This window comes from Heteronotia binoei, chromosome 2 (genome assembly GCF_032191835.1).
Source record: "Heteronotia binoei isolate CCM8104 ecotype False Entrance Well chromosome 2, APGP_CSIRO_Hbin_v1, whole genome shotgun sequence".
Classification (NCBI taxonomy): Eukaryota; Metazoa; Chordata; class Lepidosauria; order Squamata; family Gekkonidae; genus Heteronotia; species Heteronotia binoei.
In genome coordinates this window covers 180,010,318-180,033,483 of record NC_083224.1, presented here as the reverse complement: position 1 = coordinate 180,033,483, position 23,166 = coordinate 180,010,318, and the positions used below count along the sequence as shown (strand labels likewise).

General features: G+C 44.0%; 2 protein-coding genes across 2 annotated transcripts in view; one reads left to right on the top strand and one right to left on the bottom strand.

Moving 5' to 3' along the window:
• Positions 1 to 23,166, bottom strand: part of PBX1 (PBX homeobox 1) — a 696,336-nt gene that overhangs the window by 66,011 nt on the left and 607,159 nt on the right. The window lies entirely within an intron of this gene.
• RXRG (retinoid X receptor gamma) overlaps positions 1 to 23,166 on the top strand; it is a 55,928-nt gene that overhangs the window by 15,909 nt on the left and 16,853 nt on the right. The window contains exon 2 of the mRNA XM_060232598.1: positions 10,534 to 10,781. Coding sequence (XP_060088581.1) covers positions 10,534 to 10,781 — 248 coding nt within the window. The remainder of the gene's footprint in view (positions 1 to 10,533; positions 10,782 to 23,166) is intronic.

Genomic DNA, 23,166 nt, shown 5'->3' with positions numbered 1-23,166 from the left:
CTTTTTTAGTTGGAGATGCCGGGGACTGAACCTGGGGCTTTCTGCTTACCAAGCAGATGCTCTAGCACTGAGCCACCGTCCCTCCTCAAAACAACCAAAACAAATGGAATTTTGGATGTGATTATTGCTATTCTATTCCTGCCTACTCTGTCCACAGGTTTATCGGTGCACCCTGGTTAGAATATGCTGATAAGAGAGAGACAGAAACAGAAGACAGAGACAGAGACAGAAACAGGAGATAGCGAAAGAGAGAGAGAGGTCTAAGTCAGGGTGCAAAACAGAATTGCCAGGTTCCCCCTGACCACTAACCTGGGATGGAGGGGTAGTAGGGTTACCAGATACAGGTTGGGAAATCCTAGCAATCTGGGTGTGGAACTTGTGGAGGACAGAGACCTCAGTTTAATTCCCCACTCCTCCACTTGCACCTGCTGGAATGGCCTTGGGTTAGCCATAGCTATCGCAAGAGTTGTCCATGAAAGGGCAGCTGCTGTGAGAGTCCTCTCAGCCCCACTCACCTCACAGGTGTCTGTTGTGGGGGGGGGGGGGAAGAAGATATAGGAGATTGTAAGCCACTCTGAGGCCGTTTTCCCACTAGCGTTTGCTCCGGCGTAGCGCCCCATTTACCTCCGGATCTTCTCTTGGATTTCGCACATGTTGCTCCGGCGCTGCGCTTTGCTCCGGCGCTTCAGGGATTTTACGCCGGAGTATGTTTTTCAGCAAGTTGCCGGAGTTTCCGAAAACCTCCGGATCCACTCCGGATCCACTCAGCGGAGTTTCCTGTGCGAAATCCATCCACGCCGGATCGACTGCTTTGGGGGCGTCACCCTCTCCCTTTCCGTCCTCCCACCCCATCCACCCGCTTGGCCAATCATCAGCATTTCGCGGCGCTTCCCCAAAGTGCCGGCACGGCCATTTTTTTTTTTTTAAACTTCACAGTTTTGCGTAATAGCGATATTTCGAAATTAACAAATAGAAAAAAAAAAAACCCTCCTGGAATAGCCTCAATTGGCACTTCAATTGGTTTCGTTAGAATTTTTTTTTATTATTGACTTTAGTTGCGTTATTCCGCTGTTGCGTTATCTCGATAATGCGAAAACGACCATTGCTGGGGGGGGGGGGGGAATGTAGTGCCGGTGCGGGCCACAGCGTCCATGTGTGTGTGTTTTAAGAAGGGAATGCCTCCCTCAGCTGTGCCACCAGGATTTCTGGACCTGCACAAAATCGCCATGTATAAAATGGGAAGTTGGAGTCCTGCATTCTTCTCCCTGGCTACATTCCGCTCGGTTAGAAAGTAGACGCGACCGAGCTCCTCACACGCGCCACAGAAGGGGAAGGAGAGAATGGAGCGGGGGGGGGAGCTCTGGCAGCAGGAATCAGTCAGGTCCCCGTTGCAAGCGCCAGCCGGGGAGGGGAAAGAGAGCGGAGGAAATTTGGGGGGGGGGGGGATCTAGTGCTTCAGAATTTGGGGGGGGGAATCTAGTGCTAGGATTCTCCACTGTGAATGCTTCCGTTAATACATAAAGGGCTGTGGAGGATTCTACAGCTGCAGCCAATCCATAAGCAGCAGCAGCACACGTGATGCGGTTTGTCCAAGAAATGAAGGGGAGGCAGCAGCTCGATGTTACGTTAGTACGTTAGTACGTCATTACGCGACCAGACTTGCGCTTAAAAAAAAAAATGATTGACAGGGCATCGGACTCAAGCCGATGCCAGTGGGAAAACGATTTGAGCCGGGGCTTCAGGGAAGGCGACGCCGCAAAGAGTCACTAGTGGGAAAACGAGAAAAATGCTCTGGACATAATTGCGCCGCGGAAAAAGGGGAGCAAACGCTAAGTGCGAAAACGGCCTGAGTCTCTTCTTCTTCTGTCACAGAGCCCACTCTCCAAAGCATCCACTTTCTCCAGAAGAACTGTTCTCTGTAGTATAGAGATGAGCTATAATTCTGGGGGATCCCCAGTTCCCACCTGGAAGCTGGCATCCCTAGTGCAAAATGAAAATTATAGCATGGTCTCTTGATAATGTCAAAGACTCCCTCCTACATCCTTTGAGTCTCAAATGCCTGCCATCGGTTCATACAATGTAGAACAAGTAAAGAACTAGTACACACTAGCCTTATGATCGTCCAGGAGAAGGCGCCAATTAACACAGTTGTATGTTCTGCTCTGTTTGCTAGCAGAAAACACCTTAGAGAGGGAGCCCAGGGTTAAAAGGTTCAAGGCACTGTGCAGATAGGTGCCTAAAGAGAAGGAAGTGGAGGGGAACCTTTTACAAGTTGGAAAGATCAAGCCTATAGGGAGAAATCTACCAAAATAAAAAAAAACCCCAACACTTTACGTGAAACTGCTTGAGGCAGTCATGCGCTGTAAGACAACCCAGGCTTTTTCTATGCTAGAATTTTTCCCCGCAGGAAGAAAGCAGGAAACCCCTGTATTTAAGGGGAACAGCCACACAATGTCTTGCTAGTTCCGAGCAAATCTTGTCACTTTCCAAGAAATTGCCCCTTTAAAATGCCGCCAAAGGAACCTACTTTAATCAAGTTCAAAGGGAAAATTGAGGGATAGCATTGGCTACATGATAATTAAGTGGACCTGTCTTTGTCCATAAGAAATATGTATTGCCTTTTTTGAGTAGGTGTCCTTCCTGTTCATATGATTTTCATCTGTTGTATCTTTTGGCTAGTAATGATAGTAGGGTTGCCAGCCTCCAGGTGGGGCCTGGAGATCTCCCACTTTTACAACCCATCTCCAGCTGGCAGAGATCAGCTTCCCTGGAGAAAAAGGCTGGACTCTATGGCAGTGTACCATGCTGAGGCCCCTCCCTTCCCCAAACCCCACCCTCTCCTGGATCCACCCCCAAAGTCTGCAGGTATTTTCCAACACAGACCTGGCAACCCTAAATGACAGGCATGTTACTTTGTCTATGCTAAAGTTTATGTTTTGTGCCCTTAGAATTAGACAGGGATATGAGAGGCAGTTTGGTGTAGTGGTTAAGTTTGTGGATTCTTATCTGGGAGAACCAGGTTTGATTCCCTACTCCTCCACATGCACCTGCTGGTGTGACTTTGGGTCAGCCACAAGTTCTCTCAAGGCTGTTCTGCTCAAGAGCAGTTCTCTCAGAGCTCTCTCAGCCCCATCTCCCTCACAGGGTGTCTGTTGTGGGGAGGGGAAGGGGAAGGAGATTTGTAAGCTGCTCTGAGACTCCTTTGGGTAGTAAAGAGTGGAGTATAAATCCAATCACTCTCTCACACACATATGTTAAAAATGCCTCTGGGGTTAAGTATTAGCGGTGCTGTGGTTTTATTCATTTTGCCAAAGTGCTTTGTGGCCCACTGTGCACTCTGATTTTTGAAACAGGAGCAGATTATGAGGGAAAAAAATTCCATGGACACATGCATTTACTTTATACTGAATCAGACTATGGGACTTATACATGTTAGTCTTGTCCACTCTGCCTGGTCGTGGTTCTCCAGATTATCACACAGAGGTCTTTTACTTCACCTGCTACCTAATATCCTTCAAAGTGGAGATGCCAGGGGTTGAAACTGGTATGTTTTGCACACCAAGCAGATGCTCTGTCATTATTGTTCCACAAGTAATGCAGAGGAATGTCACTCTACATCGCATAGTCTCCTCCCATGATTCTGGCCAATTAGGGCAAAACAAGATAAACCCATGGAAGATATGGGATTGTATTCTGAAAATATTTTAATGGATAAATAAGAACTTTACCTTTTACCTTTAAATAAGAACCATGAAGAAGAGTCATTAACCAGGTGTTTTTTAAAGTTCAGCAAGACCTCTAGAGAAGCAGTTAAAAAAAATGGTGGCATTCAGGGCTATTTTTTTTTTGTAGCAGGAACTCCATTGCATATTAGGCCACGCCCTCCCGATGTAGCCAATCCTCCAAGAGCTTACAGGGCTCTTAGTACAGGGCCTACTGTGAGCTCCAGAAGGATTGGCTACATCAGGGCGGTATAGCCTAATATGCAAAGGACTGCTACAAAAAAAGCTGTGGGGTTAATATACAACAAAGCCCTGTGTGTAGTTCCATCAGTAGATGCCACCTCTCAAAAATAGGCACTGGAGCTGTTGTCAGCCTCCAGGTAGGGCCTGGAATCTCCTGCTGTTAAACTGATCTCCAGATTACAGTGATCAGTTCCCCTGGAGAACATGGATGCTTTGGAGGGTGGACTCTATGGCATGATAACCTCCAAAGCAGCCATTTCCCCCTCCCCCCAGGTGAACTGAGCTTGGTCATCTGGAAATCCATTGTAATAGTTCCTGGAGGTTGGCAACCATACTAATAAAGTTTGGAGGAACTAACTGAATCCCCATTGCACACCGATGGCTCATCACTGGGTGGCAGCTGTCACAGAGGACTGATGAGAACAGCTTTCAGGTGGCAATCATGTTTTGTACATCAGACCCAACTGTTAAAAACCAGGCTAGAAGCTAGAGTGGCTCAACTGAACATATGAAGCTGCTTTATACTGAATCAGACCCCTGGTCCATCAAAGTCAGTATTGTCTTCTCAGACTGGCAGCGGCTCTCCAGGGTCCCAAGCTGAGGTTTTTCACACCTCTTTGCCTGCACCCTTTTTTTGGAGATGCCGGGGATTGAACCTGGGACCTTCTGCTTACCAAGCAGATGCTCTACCACTGAGCCACCGTTCCTCCCCGACTCTTCTTGCTTTATGAGTCTACTGGGAGAACAGATCCAGAGAAACAAAGTTTAAGTCCAGTTAGCACCTTTAAGACCAAAAAAGTTTTATTCAAAGTATGAGCTTTCGTGTGCACGCGCACTCCTTCAGAAACAATGAAGTAGAAATTACCAGTCCATACATATAAGTAGAGGGTGAGCAGCAATAAGCATACAGCATAATCAAGATTTTTAATAGATTCAGTGACCAAACAGAAATCATGAGCTTAGTTTATATGGTTACCATTTGTTTGGATTTCATTTCCAGGGGAAACATACTGAAGGAAATAAATATGTCAAAATTGGAGGCAGATGTATCCTTAATTGTGGGATGCTGAGAGTAATTAATTCATACCCTGCCATTATGTTCATCCATCTCCTCTCAAGTATGGAGGTGACCTTGCAGCATCTTTTTCTTTGACGTGGGCTGATTGGCTGTGTAGCGTTATCTCCCCTGTCCCAAGACCAGAGAAATACATTCCAATTTACTGCTCCAAATTACATTACATTCTACTGTTCATTACAGTAGATTCAGCTGGGGGAGCCATGTTGTTCTGAAGCAACAGAATGAAGTTTGAGTTCTGTGGCACCTTTAAGACCAACGAAGTTCTTTTCAAGGCACACACTTCCCCAGAGACAATGAAACGGAAACCACCAGTCCACATGCATAGGCAGGGCTCTTTTTGTAGCAGGAACTCCTTTGCATATTAGGTCACACCTCCCTGATGTAGCCAATCCTCCAAGAGCTTACAGGGCTCTTTGTACAGGGCCTACTGTAAGCTCCAGGAGGATTGGCTACATCAGGGAGGTGTGACCTAATATGCAAAGGAGTTCCTGCTACAATAAAAGCCCTGGGCATAGGTAGAGAGTGAGCAGCTTAATGAAGATGCGCAACAGACTCGAGGACAAAACAGGAATAATTAGCCCAGTTACCATGTATTTGGGTTCAGTTCCAAGGAGGGGGTGGTGGAATACAGTGAAGGAAACAAACACATCAAAATTGGAGACTGGTGGGCAGATGTTTATACCTTGAATGAAACTTTTTTGGTCTTAAAGGTGCCACTGGACTTCAACTTTGTCCTGCTGCTTCAAACCAACACGACTACCCGCCTAGATCCAGCGAAAGACAGACAAGGACCTTTCCCCCCTCCATGTGCAGAATTAAATCTGAAGTGGGTTGATCGCAAGAGAATCTGGCCTCCTTTGACTCTGACAAATGTCTTTAATGTTATTCAGGAGGCTGACCTTTCCTTATCTTTTATTGTGCATCTTCCCCCTTGGATCAGATTTGACCGAGACTTCAGGTACAATAACCAATGCTGTCACTGGAAACAATGTGCTCGAGAAATAGCGAGGGGGGAATAGGGAAAGCGGCCTCCCCTTGCGCACGCAATGCAATTGTGGATAGCAAACGCTTGACCTTTCTATTAAGCAACCCCACCTCTGCAATTCAGGGCTGGAGTGCTCTTCACCAGCAAACCAACCAAAGAGATACTGTTTGATGAAATGGGAATGGTACAGTCTTCTGGCAAGCCAATTGTTTAAAAAGTGCGTGTGGATATGCGAGGGAAGAATCATAGAACTGTTGAGTTGGAAGGCACTTCAAGAGTCATCTAGTCCAAGAAGAGGAGTTGGTTTTCATACCCTGCTTTTCTCTGCCCTAAGGAGTCTCAAAGTGGCTTACAATCTCCTTCCTTTCCTCTCTCCACAACAGGCACCTTGAGAGGCAGGTGGGACTGAGAGAGTTCTGAGAGAACTGTGACTGGCCCAAGGGCACCCAGATGGCTACATGTGGAGGAGTGGGGAATCAAACCCGGTTCTCCAGATTAACTACACTGCTCTTAACCACTACACCGCATTGGATGGAGGGGCTCTGTCCAATTTTTCAGCTAAGATAGGGATATTTGAGCCACCATGATAAAACTTTTCTTAAGGCCCTGAGTCGCCCAACTGGCTGCATGTGGAAAAGACAACAGGAGCAGAGGTCCATCAGTGGCTGGATAAGCATATGAAGCAGAAATCCATCAGTGGTTATTAGTCACAGCGTATTGTTGGAACTCTCTGTCTGGGACAGTGGTGTTCTGTATTCTTGGTGCTTGTGGGGGGTCTTCTAGGGTCCTGGTCCCACTGATGGACCTCCTGATAGTGCCTGGGTTTTTTTTGGCCACTGTGTGACACAGAGTGCTGGACTGGATGGGCCATTGGCCTGATCCAACATGGCTTCTCTTATTTTCTTAAGTTGAAAGCAGCAAGAAAGGAGAAAGACCCAGCATGAGATGGATAGACTGTTGGAAGGGATGGCGCTGTCCCCTGTATCAACCTCGAGACACTGTGGCAACAGAGTAGATGGCTAGACAGTCACGCTGACACTTCCTTCCTGTGTGTATACTCTTCTGCCTCTATCCCTTTGAAGTGTAGATTGTTTTCTCAGGGAACCCTCTCTCACACAATGCTTCTGACCTTCTACCCCACACACCAGGAGAGACAGCATGCCATCTGCTCGTGGCACCATGAGGCAGATGGCCCTCTTGCCATCTGCTTCCATCCTTAGCTAGTAAGTTAGTAATCTCTCCTGTCTCTACCCTTTCCTATTCAGAGTGTGCTTCTCTAATAAAGAGAGGAGTATTTTCTCCTTTTAAACTTGCAACATGGCTCTGTGTAGCCCTGTAAGCTGAGTAACCTAGTTAAGTGATGCTCCTGCGTTTGTAGCTTGCTTTAAGCACTCTGCTAACTAGGGGGAACTGGCTTAATGATACCAGTTAATCCCAACATGGACTCTTATCAAGGAAGCCGCAGTCCTCAGTTTGCAAGCCTTGAGAAAAGCTCTTAATGATAGGACGTTTTTAGAGGACTTTAATTCATAGGGCGTTTTCGCACTGACCTTCAAGTGGCGCGACCACCCTCTTCACACCGGAGGATCTGCGCGGATTTCGCACAAGAAGCGCCGGAGCACCCAAAAGAGCCGGCGACTTCTGTCGCAAAAGCCGCTCAAACGTTTTCCTGCTTCTTCCGTTTGAGCGGGTTTCGCGACGGAAGTCGCCGGCTCTTTTGGGTGCTCTGGCGCTTCTTGTGCGAAATCCGCGCAGATCCTCCGGTGTGAAGAGGGTGGTCGCGCCACTTGAAGGTCAGTGCGAAAACGCCCATAGAGTCACCATAAATCAGAAGAGTTTTGACAGCACTTAACACACATGAAAGTAACAGTGTGTGTGTGTGTGTCACTTCTCCCTTAAATTACCTGGTTTTAATTCTGCCCTGATTATTGGTACATTAGACATTCTTAAAATATTATTTTTAATATTTAGTTCCTGTCACTTATGTTTACTTTTTTTACTGCTTAAATGCCAATGTATTCATTAATTTTATGATTGCTTTGTTTTTTGTCAGTTGTAATCTCTGTGGTAGTATTTCCAAAAGCCATCTTGACAACTACAGTGTAGGTAAGAGCCTGGGTTATAAATATTTCTCTCTATTAACAATGAGCTCCTTTGACCAGAGGGGAGTCATACAATAAAATCACAGTTCATATATGAGTCATACAATAAAATCAGTTCAACGATGATAGGATGGCTATATGTATTTGAAAGATTGGGGGTCTTTTATGCCAGTTTGGCGTGGGAGTCATTTTTAGTGTAGTGATTAAGAGCAGTGGACTGTAATATGGAGAACCAGGTTTGATTTCCCACTCTTCAACATGCAGTCAGCTGGATGACCTTGGCTCCATCATAGTTCTCTCAAGAGCAATTCTCTCAAGAGCTCTCTCAGCCCCACCTACCTCTCAAGCAGTGTTCCCTCTAAGCTGAATTAGCATGATTTTTAGCTTCCAACTTACACATTTTTGTCTTAGCTCAGGAAAGATGACCTCAGAGCACAATAATTTATATAGTACCTCACAACTTTAATCCCAGTAGTTCACAAAGTAGAATTTTTGCTCACAAGACTCTGCAGTTTAGAGGGTGTCTGTTGTGGGGAGAGGAAGGGAAGGAGATTGTAAACCATTTTGAGGCTCTGAGTGATGGACAGGTTATAAATCCAACCCTCCACCTCCTCCTTTTCTTTTGAGTTCTATGAGAAAAGCAGTGTCCCAGACTTTGTCCAGCCATCTGAGTGAACCACTGGGCCACAAGGAGTGGGTTTTAAAGATATGACTTTTGTGTGGCAACTGGTCCTTCAGTTGATGAGTACACAATGAAGTTTTATTTCCATTTTCAGTGGTGATCTGCAGAAGATGTGAAAGCCCTGACTCAGAGCAGCACAGGTTGAAACTTTGAGGGGGAGTCAGAGGCCTCATGAAAATACTTGCAGAACCATTTCCTTATGGGCAGGTTCTTCTGAACTAATTCAGAGGGCATGTTGGCATCTCCCAGAGACCCTAGGCTGTGATATCTCTGCTTATTGCTGCTTGTATTTATTTAAAACTGGGAGGAATTACTGAGGGGTTTTTTGGGGGGGTGAGTGGGGCTCAACCGAGTGCCTGATCAGAGGAGGCTCAAGGAGAGGCAGAAGGTTTTGTCATGATTGTTTTTGTTCGCATCAGTGTGGTTGAACGAACAAACAAAACCTGAGGTAAATTTAGCCTGCGGTTGCGGAAACCTCCATGGGTTACTGACAGCAACTGTATATTTTAAATGGGACATCCCAAGTTATTGGCTCAGCTGCTGAGGTTTTTATGGAACATTGCTCAGGAGTGTGGAAAAGTACTGGGAAAATAGGCTCAGGAACAGACACTCAGGAACAGATACTTCCCACCCACTGTTAGTGGGAAGGCTACAGGAGCAAAGGGAGGCAGGATTGTCAAGGTCAGTTGAATGTGTGGAATCTTGTACATACTTTATAATCTCTTGTCTATATGCAAGATATTGAAACTATATACAAACACTGCGTGCAGCAGAATGAAGTTGGAAATGGCATAGACAAATCATTGCACAAACAACACTAATGCACAGGTCTTCCGCTTGTATACCATGTTTTTATGAATTTGGTTGTCAGTTATAACGAACATCATTATAACCAGGGCTTTTTTTGAACAAGAATGCACAGGAATTCAGTTCCAGCTGGCTTGGCATCAGGGTGTGTGGCCTAATATGCAAATGAGTTCCTGCTGGGCCTCCTCAACAAAAAAGCCCTGTGTGAAACAATGGGGCTATCAGGGGGCGTGGCCTAACATGCAAATAGGTTCCTGCTGGGCTTTTTCTACAAAGAAAGCCCTATCTATAATTCTGTCCAACTGAGATTTTAGAAACCACAACTTTCCATGTTACGTGCAATTTCATGTCTCTTTTTGAAAGACTTCTTTACCATAATGTGCTACCCAAGTTTCTATATCTGTTTCCTAGCCTCAGAACTGTAAACATTGCATTGGTGGCCAATTTTCAGAAGAAAAAATTGCACGGGGGAGGTGGGGTAGTTAAGAAACATCTCCCCCCATCCATCTGTCTTCAAACTGCTGCCTCAGTGGCTGCATTGTATAGCACCAGGAAACACCCTAGAGAGACAACTAAAAGCACTTTAAGGTATTGAGTTCAGATGTGCACAGATGATAAAAGCTGTGAGGTTTAGCCAGAGTTGGTAGGAACTGGGTGCGACTGTCGCTCACTGGGAATTTAATGTGGGATTATTAGTTGTACTGCCTGCTTACCTCCAGGATGCTCTGCTTGTATATTTGCACATAAATTGAAGGCACCCTAGAATTTAATATGCTTTCTCATCCCAAGGAAGCAAAATCCTTCAGAGCCACCTCTTGCTTTTGCAGTATTGAAAGAACTGGTGAGGGCATGAAGACAAAGATGTTCCTGCTTGTTCCTGCTCTGCTCAGTCGCTTTCCTTCTTTCCTTTACAGATCCCCCAGTTCACACCGGTTCAGCTCCTGCAAATCTGGCACAAGCCCCTCCCACAGGGCACTCCATAGATGGTCAGCCCAACTCCCTTGAGTCTCCTCTCTGTGCTTCGAGGACAATCTCGTCCCCAATGAACTCTGGCCATCCCTTGGTCTCTCCCTACAGAGTCATCACATCGTCTATTGGATCACAGCCCGTTCCTTTGTCTTCGCCACCAGGCATTCATTTCACTGCCCATTCTAGCCCTCAGGTAGGTACCAGCTCATATCCTTCTTGATGGGTCAGTACGTCAGGAACGCTTCTTGCCGTGAGCACATCCATTTTGGGTTCAGACCAGTGCTGTAGAAAGGATTTGCTATATTTAACCTGCTTGCTTGGTTATCAACTGTATTACGGTTGTAACCTTGTACAAGTAACTTTCTCACCCTGAAAGCGTGGTACTTGTTAGGAGTTGAAGCTCAGAGCTCAGAGACTTTGCTTCAGCCAGAGCTGATAACAAAAAAGGGAGGAGGGGGGGATGCTTCATTGGTAGAGAAAAAAGGTACCTAGTGCTTCAAACTTGTAATGGTCTGGACCCAAGATTATAGGGTTGCCAATCCCCAGGTGGGGGCAGGGGATCCCCCAGTTTGGAGTCCCTCTTTCCATTTCAGGGTCAACAGAAAGCGGGGGGGGGGGAATGTTTGCTGGGCACTCCATTATTCCCTATGGAGACCGATTCCCATAGAATGTAATGAAGAAATGATCTGTGGGTATCTGGGGCTCTGGAGAGGCTGCTTTATGAGGTTTGTTGTTGTTCAGTCGCACAGTCGAGTCCGACTCTTTGCGACCCCATGGACAAAGTCACGCCAGGCCCTCCTGTCTTCCACCATCCTCCGAAGTCTGCTCAAATTTGTGTTTGTTACTTCAGTAACACTGTCCAGCCATCTCATCTTTTGCCATCCCCTTCTTCTTTTGCCTTCTGTCTTTCCTAGCATCAGGATCTTCTCCAGGTAGGTGCACCAAATTTTCAGCATAGCATCTGGTACCTCTCCTCAAAACACCCTACAAGTTTGGGGGTGGAGCCAGGAGATGTGGGAGTGGAGCCAGGATCAAGGTTGTGACAAGCATAATTGAACTCCTAAGGGAGTTCTGGGCATCACATTTAAAGGGACCGCACACCTTTTAAATGCCTTCCCTCCACTGGAAATAATGAAGGTTATTATTGTAATTTCTCCAAACAAACATATTAAGAGCAGATCTACCAGATTACAAAATAATTGTGTTGTCTGTCTTCTTAAAAATTAATCCAAGTTAACTGTTTATCTAAATTTCTTTTCAGAACTTTTCAATCCTTTAGCTCTTATGTCCATATTAATCAGAGAGGAACAAAGTTATTATGTCCCAAAGATCTCATGTTGCCTTTTAAAACCACATATCTTGCTGAGAGTTCCATATTATCCAGTTATCTAGAGAGGGAAAGCAATTTAAAATCCCTTCTTCCTGAAAGTTTTCCATGTTTTGATTTTTTTGATGAAATGTGCATCCTCTCTCCTTAATGCAAGCACCCCTCTCAGTAACGGTAGTAAAAATCCCACGCCATTAGATCCTCTCAAAAAAACTTAAAACAGCCTTAACTTCCGGTTCTTCTTAGTAACTGCTCCATAAGGTTCCATTTTAGTTTTCTTCTTTTCGTTTCCCAACAGATCTTTTTCAATTTCCAACTCCACAGACATCACGAAGATCTCTTGTCACTTTGCCCATGTAGATTTAAGTTTTCACTAGCTTTCAACATAAAAGCTCCCATTTGCTTTTTTTATCAACCCTGTTAATAAATTAAGGTTCTGCTTTAGAGAAAATATGATATCCATTGTATCTTTTTTATGAAACATTTTGCTTTGTGATGCCATTTTACTCCACAGAATAACTCAATATGCTCCTTGTTTACCATTTTTCTTTCTTATCTCTCCACTTTTTACGTTATTTTAAATTTGATCTTTTTCTCTATCCATTTGACATATGTAAGTTAGAAGGATAAGGAAATATTTGTTTTTTATGCCTATCTAAATGATGACATTGTTAAAATAAAAGTCAGTTTGTATCTTTAATATGGTTAAGCTTATCCAGTTAGTTCTGTGTTGAGACCTCGGTGATTTTTTTTTATATCTATGTTTGCTGAAGAAGAATAGCTCAGACTTGTATTTTAAGTACGGTAATAGTTTAATAAAAAGTGTACAATGGAAAATGAAGACAGTAGAATATAAGGGGAAAACTCAATACTTGCCGGTAGAAAGGAGTAGGTATTTTGTTTTGAGTAAAAATGTAGAAGGGAGGCGGCGACGCGGAAGATGGCGGACGCTTGAAGCAGTGGCTCCCGGCTCACAGTCCCTTCCTGCTTCTCCCGCTCCCGTTCCCAACCATTTCTTTCACCTGGCATGGGCAAACGAACTGCAGGGAACACCAAGGCAGCCAAGAAAACTCCTGCGAAAGCCACACCGACGCAGCAGGTATTAAACTTTCTTCTAACGAGCCCCGGGCCCTTACCTCTCTCTGAAATGACGTCCAGCCCTTCCCCCGGCCCTGCTCAGGAAGAGGGCTCTCTATTAACGACCCAAACATTTCAAGAGGCGATTTCACGCTTGGAGGTCTCAATAGGGGTCACAATGGGGGAGAAGATCAGCAAAGCTATTACCCCCTTGCAATTAGAACTAAAAAAAATTAATGAAACACTTTCAGCAGTCACTCAAACTGCAGACTCAGCGCTGGAAATGGCTACGGTGGCCCACGAGGCTGTACAAGCCCTGCAAAGCTCAGACTTATGGCTCCATGAGAAGGTGCTTTACCTGGATAACAGATTAAGGGCTGCCAACCTGAAATTTAGATGCCTGCCAGAACAGGCGGAAGAGAATCAGGAGGTAAAAACCTTCTTAGCCTCGTGGCTTGCTTCAGCCCTCCACCTCCAAGATGGAGTCGCCCCTCTTATTGATTCTGCCTACCGTCTGGGGGCATTACAGCCCAAGTCAAAAGACTTTTCAAGAGACATACTTGCCACGGTTCCAGACTCTAGGACCAGAACCCTGATTTTACAGAGAGCCCGATCTGAAGAGGGTCTACTCTACAAGGGCAAAAAGATCTTGGTTCTAGCTGATCTTTCACCAGAAACCCTGCAGCATAGGAAAGAAATGAAGCCGATTCTAAATTCACTATTTGAACACAAAATACGCTTTCGCTGGGCTTCTCCTATCCAGATACTGGTTGTTCACCAGGGCCTTCGGCTAACAGCTTCTGACTTCACCTCCGGCTGTGATCTCCTTAAACAACTAAACATTGACTCTCCTTCATCTCCTGACTCAGGTGGGGCTACTTCATCTCGTTCAACTAACCCACCATTTTCTTTCAAGCCAAGAAGACGACGCTGACTTCTTCATGGACGTTCAGTTCACCTCCTGTTACTTCCATCTCCTGCTACTGAACAGTCGTATTTGCACTGCCCATGCCATCTTGTTCTGGTTTAAGGGAGCGGGGTTTTTCTTTCCTCTTATTATGTCACATTGTTAAGGAAACAGCCGGGATGTTCCTTCCTTTTGCTCCCTTCATATTAGATTGTATATTTCTTATATACTGAGTAAAGTTGCATTGTTTCCTGGTAGGAAACAATGAACAGTTTGGTAAGATGTATGTTGTTAATATTGTTGATTTGTTTTTTCAAAGGGAAAAGGTACCTTTTACTGGTGTTTATTTATGGCCCTCTTCAGACGGTGCCTTTTGACCAGCACTGGTATGTCCTGGTATATTCTGGCCACGACCCTCGAACTCAGTGGATCCCTTTAGCGGTGTTTAGGTTTTTGGAAATTTTTACATTTATACTGAAAAGTGTTTTGTGTTTGTTCAATTTGGTTCAGACAAATATGGTTGTTGTTGTGAACCTAGACTTTGGCAGCCAGGTCACCAATCCTGGTACTCCCACCCCAATGTTCTCTCTTTGTTTATTCTGTGTTTTGAGAACAAGGGAAATCTGGTCATTGTCACCTGTTTATTCTATTTTTTTTTTTCATCATTGTTATACTGAGCCCCAGTCCGGGTTCTGCAGGCGTTATATGGATTTTAACAATGTTTTTTTTTACTTTAATGTACCTAAATTATGTCTGACTTAAAGCTAATTTCTCTTAACTGTAGAGGTCTCAACAACATTATTAAAGCCAAGCGGCTTTCTTCTGCTTTGACCAAATTACAACCTGATCTTCTTTTTCTACAAGAAACTCACATTAGGTCGGCAAGCTCCACCATACTTCGATCTAAATGGTTCCATACACAGTATGTAGCTCCCGGTTCTTCTAAATCACGCGGAGTCGCCATCCTACTTTCAAAAAATACCCGATTCGTTTTGTCAGCTCAAGAAGTCGATCCCCAAGGACGTTATATCTTTATAAAAGGTACACTCAATGACTCTCCTTTCACTTTGGTTTCTCTATATGCTCCCAATTCCTCACAAATTACCTTTATAAAAGATACGCTTTCTAAACTTGCCCTTTTCCAAGAAGGGGCAGTCATTATAGGGGGGGACTTTAACCAAATCATAGACCCCAAGTGGGACAGATCATTTAAGCCACACTCTCCCCCGACTTCTCTCCCAGCACCTATGCAATCTGTCCTTCATAATTTTAACCTATGTGACGTTTGGAGATTGCATAACCCGGGGGTTAAGGACTACACCTACTTTTCGGCACTACACAATACCTTTACAAGGATTGATTATTTTCTTATTTCTCCCTCCTTATTGAACCAAGTTTCTCACTCCAATATTGGCCTTAGGACACTTTCCGACCACGCTTGGTTGGAGTGCACACTGCATGTTGGTTCTCAGGACAGGCCTTTATTCAATTGGACATTAAATAAATCACTCCTTCTGAACCAAGAATTTTGTACACAATTAGAGCAAGAGATCAATCTCTATTTTAAAAACAATCTGGATTGTGGGGTTTCTAAAGAAATTGTGTGGGACGCAATGAAAGCTGTTCTGCGAGGCAAGTGTATTTCCCTGCATTCGGCCTACAAAAAAAGAAAATTAGAACTGAAACAACTCATTTTAGACAATATTAAACACTTGGAACAAAAACACAAGCAAACCTGCTCTAATAAAGTTTACCAAAAACTTGTTCTCGAAAGACAGAAACTAGACTTATTGGAAACATCCAATATTCGAAAAAATCTACTATTCGTGAAACAAAAATACTGGTATAACCACCCCCGTTCGTTGAAACTACTCTCATGGAAACTCAGGAAAGAGTTAGGTGAGAGACAGATTAAATGTCTTAGAGACAACTCTGGCAAAATACACTCATCAAACAAAAAAATCTTGGACACTTTCCATCAGTTTTTTCAACAGCTATACACCTCGTCCAATCCTCCTTCTCACCTAATAGACCACTTTTTTCAAAACCAGAAGATCCTTACCCAACTCTCCCACGAACACCAAGCCTTTCTAGATTCTCCGATTTCTTCTCTTGAAGTTGTTGACGCCATTAAGGCCTCTAAAATCAATAAAACCCCAGGTAGAGATGGACTACCTTCAGAATTTTACAAAAAATTCAATCTTTCCCTGGTACCTCACCTTACCACTGTTTGCAATTTCATTCTGGACTCCGGCTGTATGCCTCCCTCCTGGTCCCAGGCGAAAATAGTTATGATTCCCAAAAAAGACAAAGACCCATTAAATGTTAAATCTTACCGCCCCATTTCTTTACTAAATAACGATTATAAAATATTTACTTCCATTTTGACTGCTAGATTGAACACAATCATAGGGCTCTATATTCACACCAACCAATCAGGCTTTATTCCGAATCGCGATATCACAGACAATACTAGACAAACAATTAACCTAATTCAATATTGCACTTTTCAGCCATACGACTCTTGCATTCTTGCTTTAGATATAGAGAAGGCCTTTGATAGTGTAGAACCTCTCTTTCTTAAAAAAGTCTTATATCATATGGGTTTCGGACCTAGGTTCAGAACGGTTATAGATTCTTTGTATTCCTGTCCATCGGCGTTTATACAAATTAATGGCCAACAGTCCCCTTCACTTATCCTAGAAAGAGGAACTCGTCAAGGGTGCCCCCTATCACCACTGTTATTCGCCATGGTCATAGAGCCCTTTGCAAATTTGATACGGCTTTCTTCAGAGTTTTCTGGTATCACTGTCCAAAATTCTACTTTCAAAATAAGTTTATTTGCCGATGATATAGTCTTATATATTACAAATCCACTACAGTCTATTAAAGCTGTTTCCTCTCTCCTGTCTGATTACAGTAAACTTTCAGGTCTTACAGTTAACCACTCAAAATCAATTCTCTACCCAATTAAAATCTCCGATACTTCTAAAAAAGACATAATTGCAAACTACCCCTTCCATTGGGTCTCTGATTATTGGTCCTATTTGGGGCTGAAAATTCCCTTAAACATAGCTGGCCTATTAAAAACTAACTACACGGCCACGGCTTCTGAGATTACTACCACGCTAAAGCAATGGGATAAGTTGCAATTATCCTGGATGGAAAGAATCCATATAATTAAATCTTTCATTTTCCCCAAGTTTTTATATCTCTTTCGGGCTCTTCCTATTGAGATCTCTCAGCCTATCTTAAAATCCTGGCAACAAATACTGACCTCCTTTATCTGGAAATATAAAAAGCCTAGAATCAAAGTTTCAACTTTATGTCGATCAAGACAAAAAGGTGGCCTAGCAGTTCCCGACATTGCAAAGTATTATAAAGCTACTATTTTATCCCAGATGACCAAAATACTGTACCAACATCCCCCACCGCCATGGACGCCCATAGAGGAAGCTCACTTTACCCCACTGAAATACTACGAACTACTATGGCTTAAGAAAAATGAACGCCCACCGTGGCAATTTATGAACCCATTCCTCAGGGCGCTCTTGTCAGTATGGGATTCGGAGCGTTATTTTCTAGCTCCAGGTCTCTCTACCATCTCATCCTTTGTAGGACAAAAATATTTCCTCCCTGCTCAACTACCCTTCTCTTTCAAGGTCTGGAGAGACTCCTCAAAAGTTTTTTTCTTTAATCTTCTTTCATCTTCTAAACAACTTCTACCTAAAAATGACCTAGACCAAGTTTTGACCAAGCCAGCACCTTGGTTTGAATACTTTCAAATCAGGCACTTTCTTCAGGACCCCAATGTGATTTCTTCATTTTCTCGCCCTTCATCTGACTACGAATATCTGGTTCTTCATTTTCACGAAGAGAGAACGCCTAAAAGTCTCATTTCACGGCTGTATCGAATCCTATTGTCCAAACTTGAAGCAACCTTACCCTCTTACACCACTCAATGGCATAAAGACTGTGGCATCACCCTTTCCCCCGACCAATGGGATTCTATATGGGCTAGTGATGCCCTACAATCTACTATTATAAATATATCTCAACAAAACTTTAAATTGATTGCACGTTGGTACCTTACTCCTAACCAGTTCTCCCATATGACCCAGTTAGGCTCTTCAGACTGCTGGAGAAACTGTGGGCTCAAAGCCTCTTATTTTCACTGTTGGTGGGACTGCCCTAAAATCAGATCATTCTGGACCTCAATTTGTGCCCATCTCTCCTCCCTAGTTGGAGTCCTGATCCCAGATGACCCATCAAGGATACTTCTTAATCATTGGTCTGATACCCGTCTCTCACCTTCTAAAAAATCCTTGATAGTTAAACTCCTGACAGCGGCTAAAACCACGATCGCGCAGTCCTGGAAAAACACATCGAATTTGACACTTGACAACTGGCTACTTAAGGTCTGGGAACACATTGTAATGGATAAAATTCAGGCAGCCATAGACCACAAAGATCCATACCAAGCCTACGCTAAATATCTGGCAATTTGGCTTCCCATTCTGGAAAAGCTTGACACCGATCCATTTTATGCTAACTCTTATTCTAAAAATAAAATGTATAAGGATTTCCTGTTGTTATAAAATTTGTTTTTTAACAAGTTAATTTCAAGTTACTTAAAGGGTATTATATCTTCCTTTTTCCTTTCCCTGATCTTATTTTATGTTTAAATACTGTGTTATAACAACTATAATTATTATTACCTTCTGTTTGTATTTTGTTTATTTTGTTTTTTAAATGTTGTTGTTTTTGCTCTGTATTTTGTCTATTAAGCTTACGACGTTATCTCTGTTAATTTTCACGGTAAACTTCTTGTGTTATGGATTGTAAGCTACTTTTATACCTCAATAAAAATGTTTAACTTGGGGGAAAAAAAAAATGTAACTGATATATTTGCAGCTTTCTCTGTTTCTGATCTCCCACTCTGTATTTTCCCCTCCCTCTTGATGTTTCTGTACTTGTGCTTATGCTTTTTCTTTTTGTAGTTAAAATTAATAAAAATTATAATATCGAAGGTTATAATTGTATGCCTGAGCCTGGGGGCCTCAGTCTCACCAAGACACCATCTTGAAACTGTAACATCTTCACTTAATTAATAAATTTTGTTTGATGACATTATAGAGGTGATCATTGATGGGAATTATGCAGCACTTGACACAGTTCTGTAAGGTGATTTGGTATTAGTATTTCGTGACCAGCTGCTTTGCATTCACAGTTAGGTATCTTTTTGAACATGTCTGAGTTTTCTTTTTTAAATGGGTTATGTTCTTGCACATTTTATTTTGTATAGTTGTTGACTTTCTGGTTCCATCCCAGATATGGAAAAGCTTTGCTACTTACTATTGGAGGCAAGAGTTTAGACTTAAGTTGCAATGAGTTAATCAGAGCAGTAAAGATGGAAAAGATGTGGAATGATGGTCTGTTTTAATTATCCTGGAGCTCTATGATTCTAGGATGCTTAATTTGTGAAACCAGAGATGATTCTACCTGGAAGACTTTCCCCCGTTTCAGCTAGCTGATTTGTGTGCTTTTCTTTTTGTTTCCATATGATAACTACCTGTGTAACTACCAGCTCATAATGCCATTCCTGCCTGTCCTTTCCACACTTTCTCTCTCTCTCTCTCTGCTTCTTTTAAACCTAAAAAATTTGCAGAATTTATTTATTTAATTACTCAATGTATGGCTTTCTCAGATGATCATTCACCTCTCAGTTTGCCTCCACAAAGGCTGGGGTCTCTACCTTTGCCCTCTCTCCAGCCAAAACCTGGCTGCTATCCCAACCTGCTCTGTGTCATCTACTCCTTTGCCATGGGTTGGTGGCACTGCAAGAACAGGATGCCAACCACTACCCTCCTTGGGCATCTTTGACCATTCTTGGCGGAGGAAACTGCTTCCTCAGTTGCCTACAAAGGAAGCTGTTGGTTTGTTTTTTTCCCATGTTAACCCTCTTCTCTTACCAAACCAAATGAAATCAACATCCTACCACTTGTTTAACTGCACCAAAATGCTCCAACTCATCTGAACACCCAAGGGTCCTCCAGAGTATAAATCCACAGTTGACGACCCTAATCTACCCAAATAAGACCATCTCATTCCATACTATCCAGTCTATCAATTAAAATCTGGCTTTCGAGTCCTGTTCTTTGTACTCCCACTTTCAGAGGTAAGGAAGTTGGCAACAAGAGACAGGGCCTTTTCTGTGGCGGCACCTCACCTTTGGAACACCCTCCCACCTTGAGGCTCATCTAGCATCTACTTTATATTTACTTGATATCATCTAGCATCTACTTTTTTCTTCAAAAAAGCCCAGCAAGAACTTATTTGCATATTAGGCCACCCCCCGATGTCACCATTGTCACCATTGTTTCACACAGGGCTTTTATTGTAGAAAAAAGCCCAGCAGAAACTCATTTGCATATCAGGCCACACCCTCTGATGCCAAGCCAGCCGGAACTGCATTCCTGTGCATTCCTGTTAAGACAAAGCTCTGGCTCTGGGTGATATACATTAAAATTACAAAATATACATGATAGTATTAAAACAGCAATCTAAGAAGAAATCAAGTGGCAAAGCTTACAGCTTCCTTCCAGTTCTAGACTGTGACCACTTTGAGGGTGTGGGGGAAGAGAGACAATATGGGGTGGCCAACGGTAGCTCTCCAGATGTTTTTTGCCTACAACTCCTGTAATGTACTGAGTTGCGAGACGGTTTGAAGGCAACATGCTTTATTCAGTGGTACATTACAAGAGAGGGAACACGCAGGCCAGGTCCCGCTTATATACATTTCCCGGAACTGCCCCCCAGTCTGACCAGTCCAATCCTGGTCAGTCAAACTTCCCGCCACAGATCTTGATGGGCGGGGCGTCTGGCGAGCTACATCCGGGGACCCGTGGGGTCGCTTCTGTATCGATCGCCATGCGGCACATCAGCTTAGGTTTCAAGACATAACAACTCCCATCAGCCCCAGCAAGCATGGCCAATGGCTGGGCCTGATGGGAGTTGTAGGCAAAAACATCTGGAGAGCTACCGTTGGCCACCCCTGGAATAGAATGAAGAGCAAAGGGAGGGTGCCAGCCAGAATAAAAACCATTGCTATCAACCAAAAGGCTGGCGGAACATCTCTGCAGGGCCCTGGTGGGATTTGGCAGAGAGTTCCATCAGGTTGGGGCCATGACTGAGAAAGTCCTGGGCCTACTTGAGGACAGTCAGGCATGTTTGGGGCTGGGGATCACCAGTAGATGTGTGTCTAAGTAGTGTAATGTTCACTCAGAGGAGAAAGCCCCACAGATAACGTTGGCCACTACGATAAAATACAACCTTTCCCCCAGACTTTTCACTAGGGGTTTTATGTTATCACCTATTAAATGGTCTGCACTTGTTCTATGGATAGTTTTTCTGCTGCTCATGTCCAGTGTGTTGTGTTTTTATATTGTGGTTTTTAATTGTAAGCCACCTCTGAGAGGCAGCATAGCAATATTCTAAACCAGGAGAGCAACTACTACATAATTCCACCCCTCAAGTTTCTCCCCCTCACATTTCACAACACTTTCCCCCCCCCTCCCTGTCTCCACCAGCTACATATCTGGTGTGTTCACCCCACTGGAGTCCCACCAAAGTATCAAAACTGTCAGGTCACAGGTGTATTTCATTCAGTCTGTCCATTTTTGTCCTCCTCCCCTTCCAAAGTGCTCAGGGCAGCTAAGGTGGGTTTCTCCACATTTCATCCCCACAAAACAAGAATCTAAATAATGTTTTTGGAGAGCTGTGGGATTGCATGGCTGCAGCCGATCTTCTGGTGCACACCAGAAATAGAATTCTCCACACTTCTTGCCTTGTCGTTGTCCAGCCTCATAATATATTGCAAAATGGCCTTTTCAGTGCCAGGCTGTCATGTTGGGTAGCTTGAAGATGTGCGCTTCACTTGCTTTCCTGCTTAATGGGATGAGGCAGATGGTCCTTGGGGGTTTGCAGGCAGTCCACTAATGGATTTGGGTTTGAGCAGCTGTCCCAAATAGAATACATCAGAGCTTTAAGTGCAGGAGCCAGACTCCAAAGATATTTAAGGAGACAACAGTTCTCCATCCTCAACTTTGAACACTCAGAAAAGAGGGAAGAAGAAGAAGAAGAAGAACAACAACAACAACAACAAGAAAATAATAATGATATTGGTTTTATAGCCCACCCTTCACTCTGAATCTCAGAGTCACAAAGTGGTCTACAATCTCCTTTACCTTCATCCCCCACAGCAGACACCTTGTGAGGTAGGTGGGGCTGGGAGAGCTCTGCCAGAAGCTGCTCTTTCAATGACAGCTCTGTGAGAGCTATGGCTGACCCAAGGCCATTCCAGCAGCTGCAGGTGGAGGAGTAGGGAATCAAACCAGGTTCTCCCAGATAAGAGACCACGCACTTAACCACTACACCAAACTGGCATTTAACTACTACACCAAACTGGAAGGGGAAGTTGTTTCTCCAACCTGATTCTATGCATGCAATTGAGTTCACTTACTTCCAAGTAAGGTTGCCAGGCTATACCTGGCAACTGGCAAGAGGGTTGTGCGCAGAGAAATGGGGGTGGGCATGATGTTGGCAGCAATGTTACATCAATTTTGAGTAAAACCTGCAAGTGGCATAAGGTAGCTCTAGGAATCATCAGAAACTCTATGGTTTTACCATAGAGTTTTTGATTATTCCTAAAACGACCTTATGTCACTTCCTGGTTTTTACTGGACGTGACACAGTGTTGCATACAACACTACTGGTTTTCTCCCATTGCCACCTGTAGCAGCGGTGGGCAATGGGAGCCGGGGGCAGCCTGATCTAAAGTAAGTGTGCTTAGGAGAGTGGAAAGATCTAGAGCAGTAAATGAAGCTCAAAGTCAACAAAGAGTGATCAGGGTTTGTAGAATCTTTCGGGATCAAGTGCCGTGTTCTACTGGAGAAAGTTTTCCTTCCAGACGTTTCGTTCTCAGCTGCGGAGAACATCCTCAGTGGCGTTGCAGCCGGAGCAGGCGCTCTGACCTTCTTGGCTGCTGTGCATTGAGTGAGGCCAGGGCTGCTGGAGAGCTACTATTTGTAGGCTGGAGGGGGTGTGGTGAAAGGGCAATAGGTTTGTGGATGTGCCCATTGTTTGGTGGGGCTTCCTGGAAGGGTAGTGATAAGGAAAGAGTGATCAAATCGCAGCAAGTGACAAATGAGCAACCAATCAAAGTTCAGTAAAACTTGGCAGATGGAAGGTAGGTACCTCAAGGGTCAT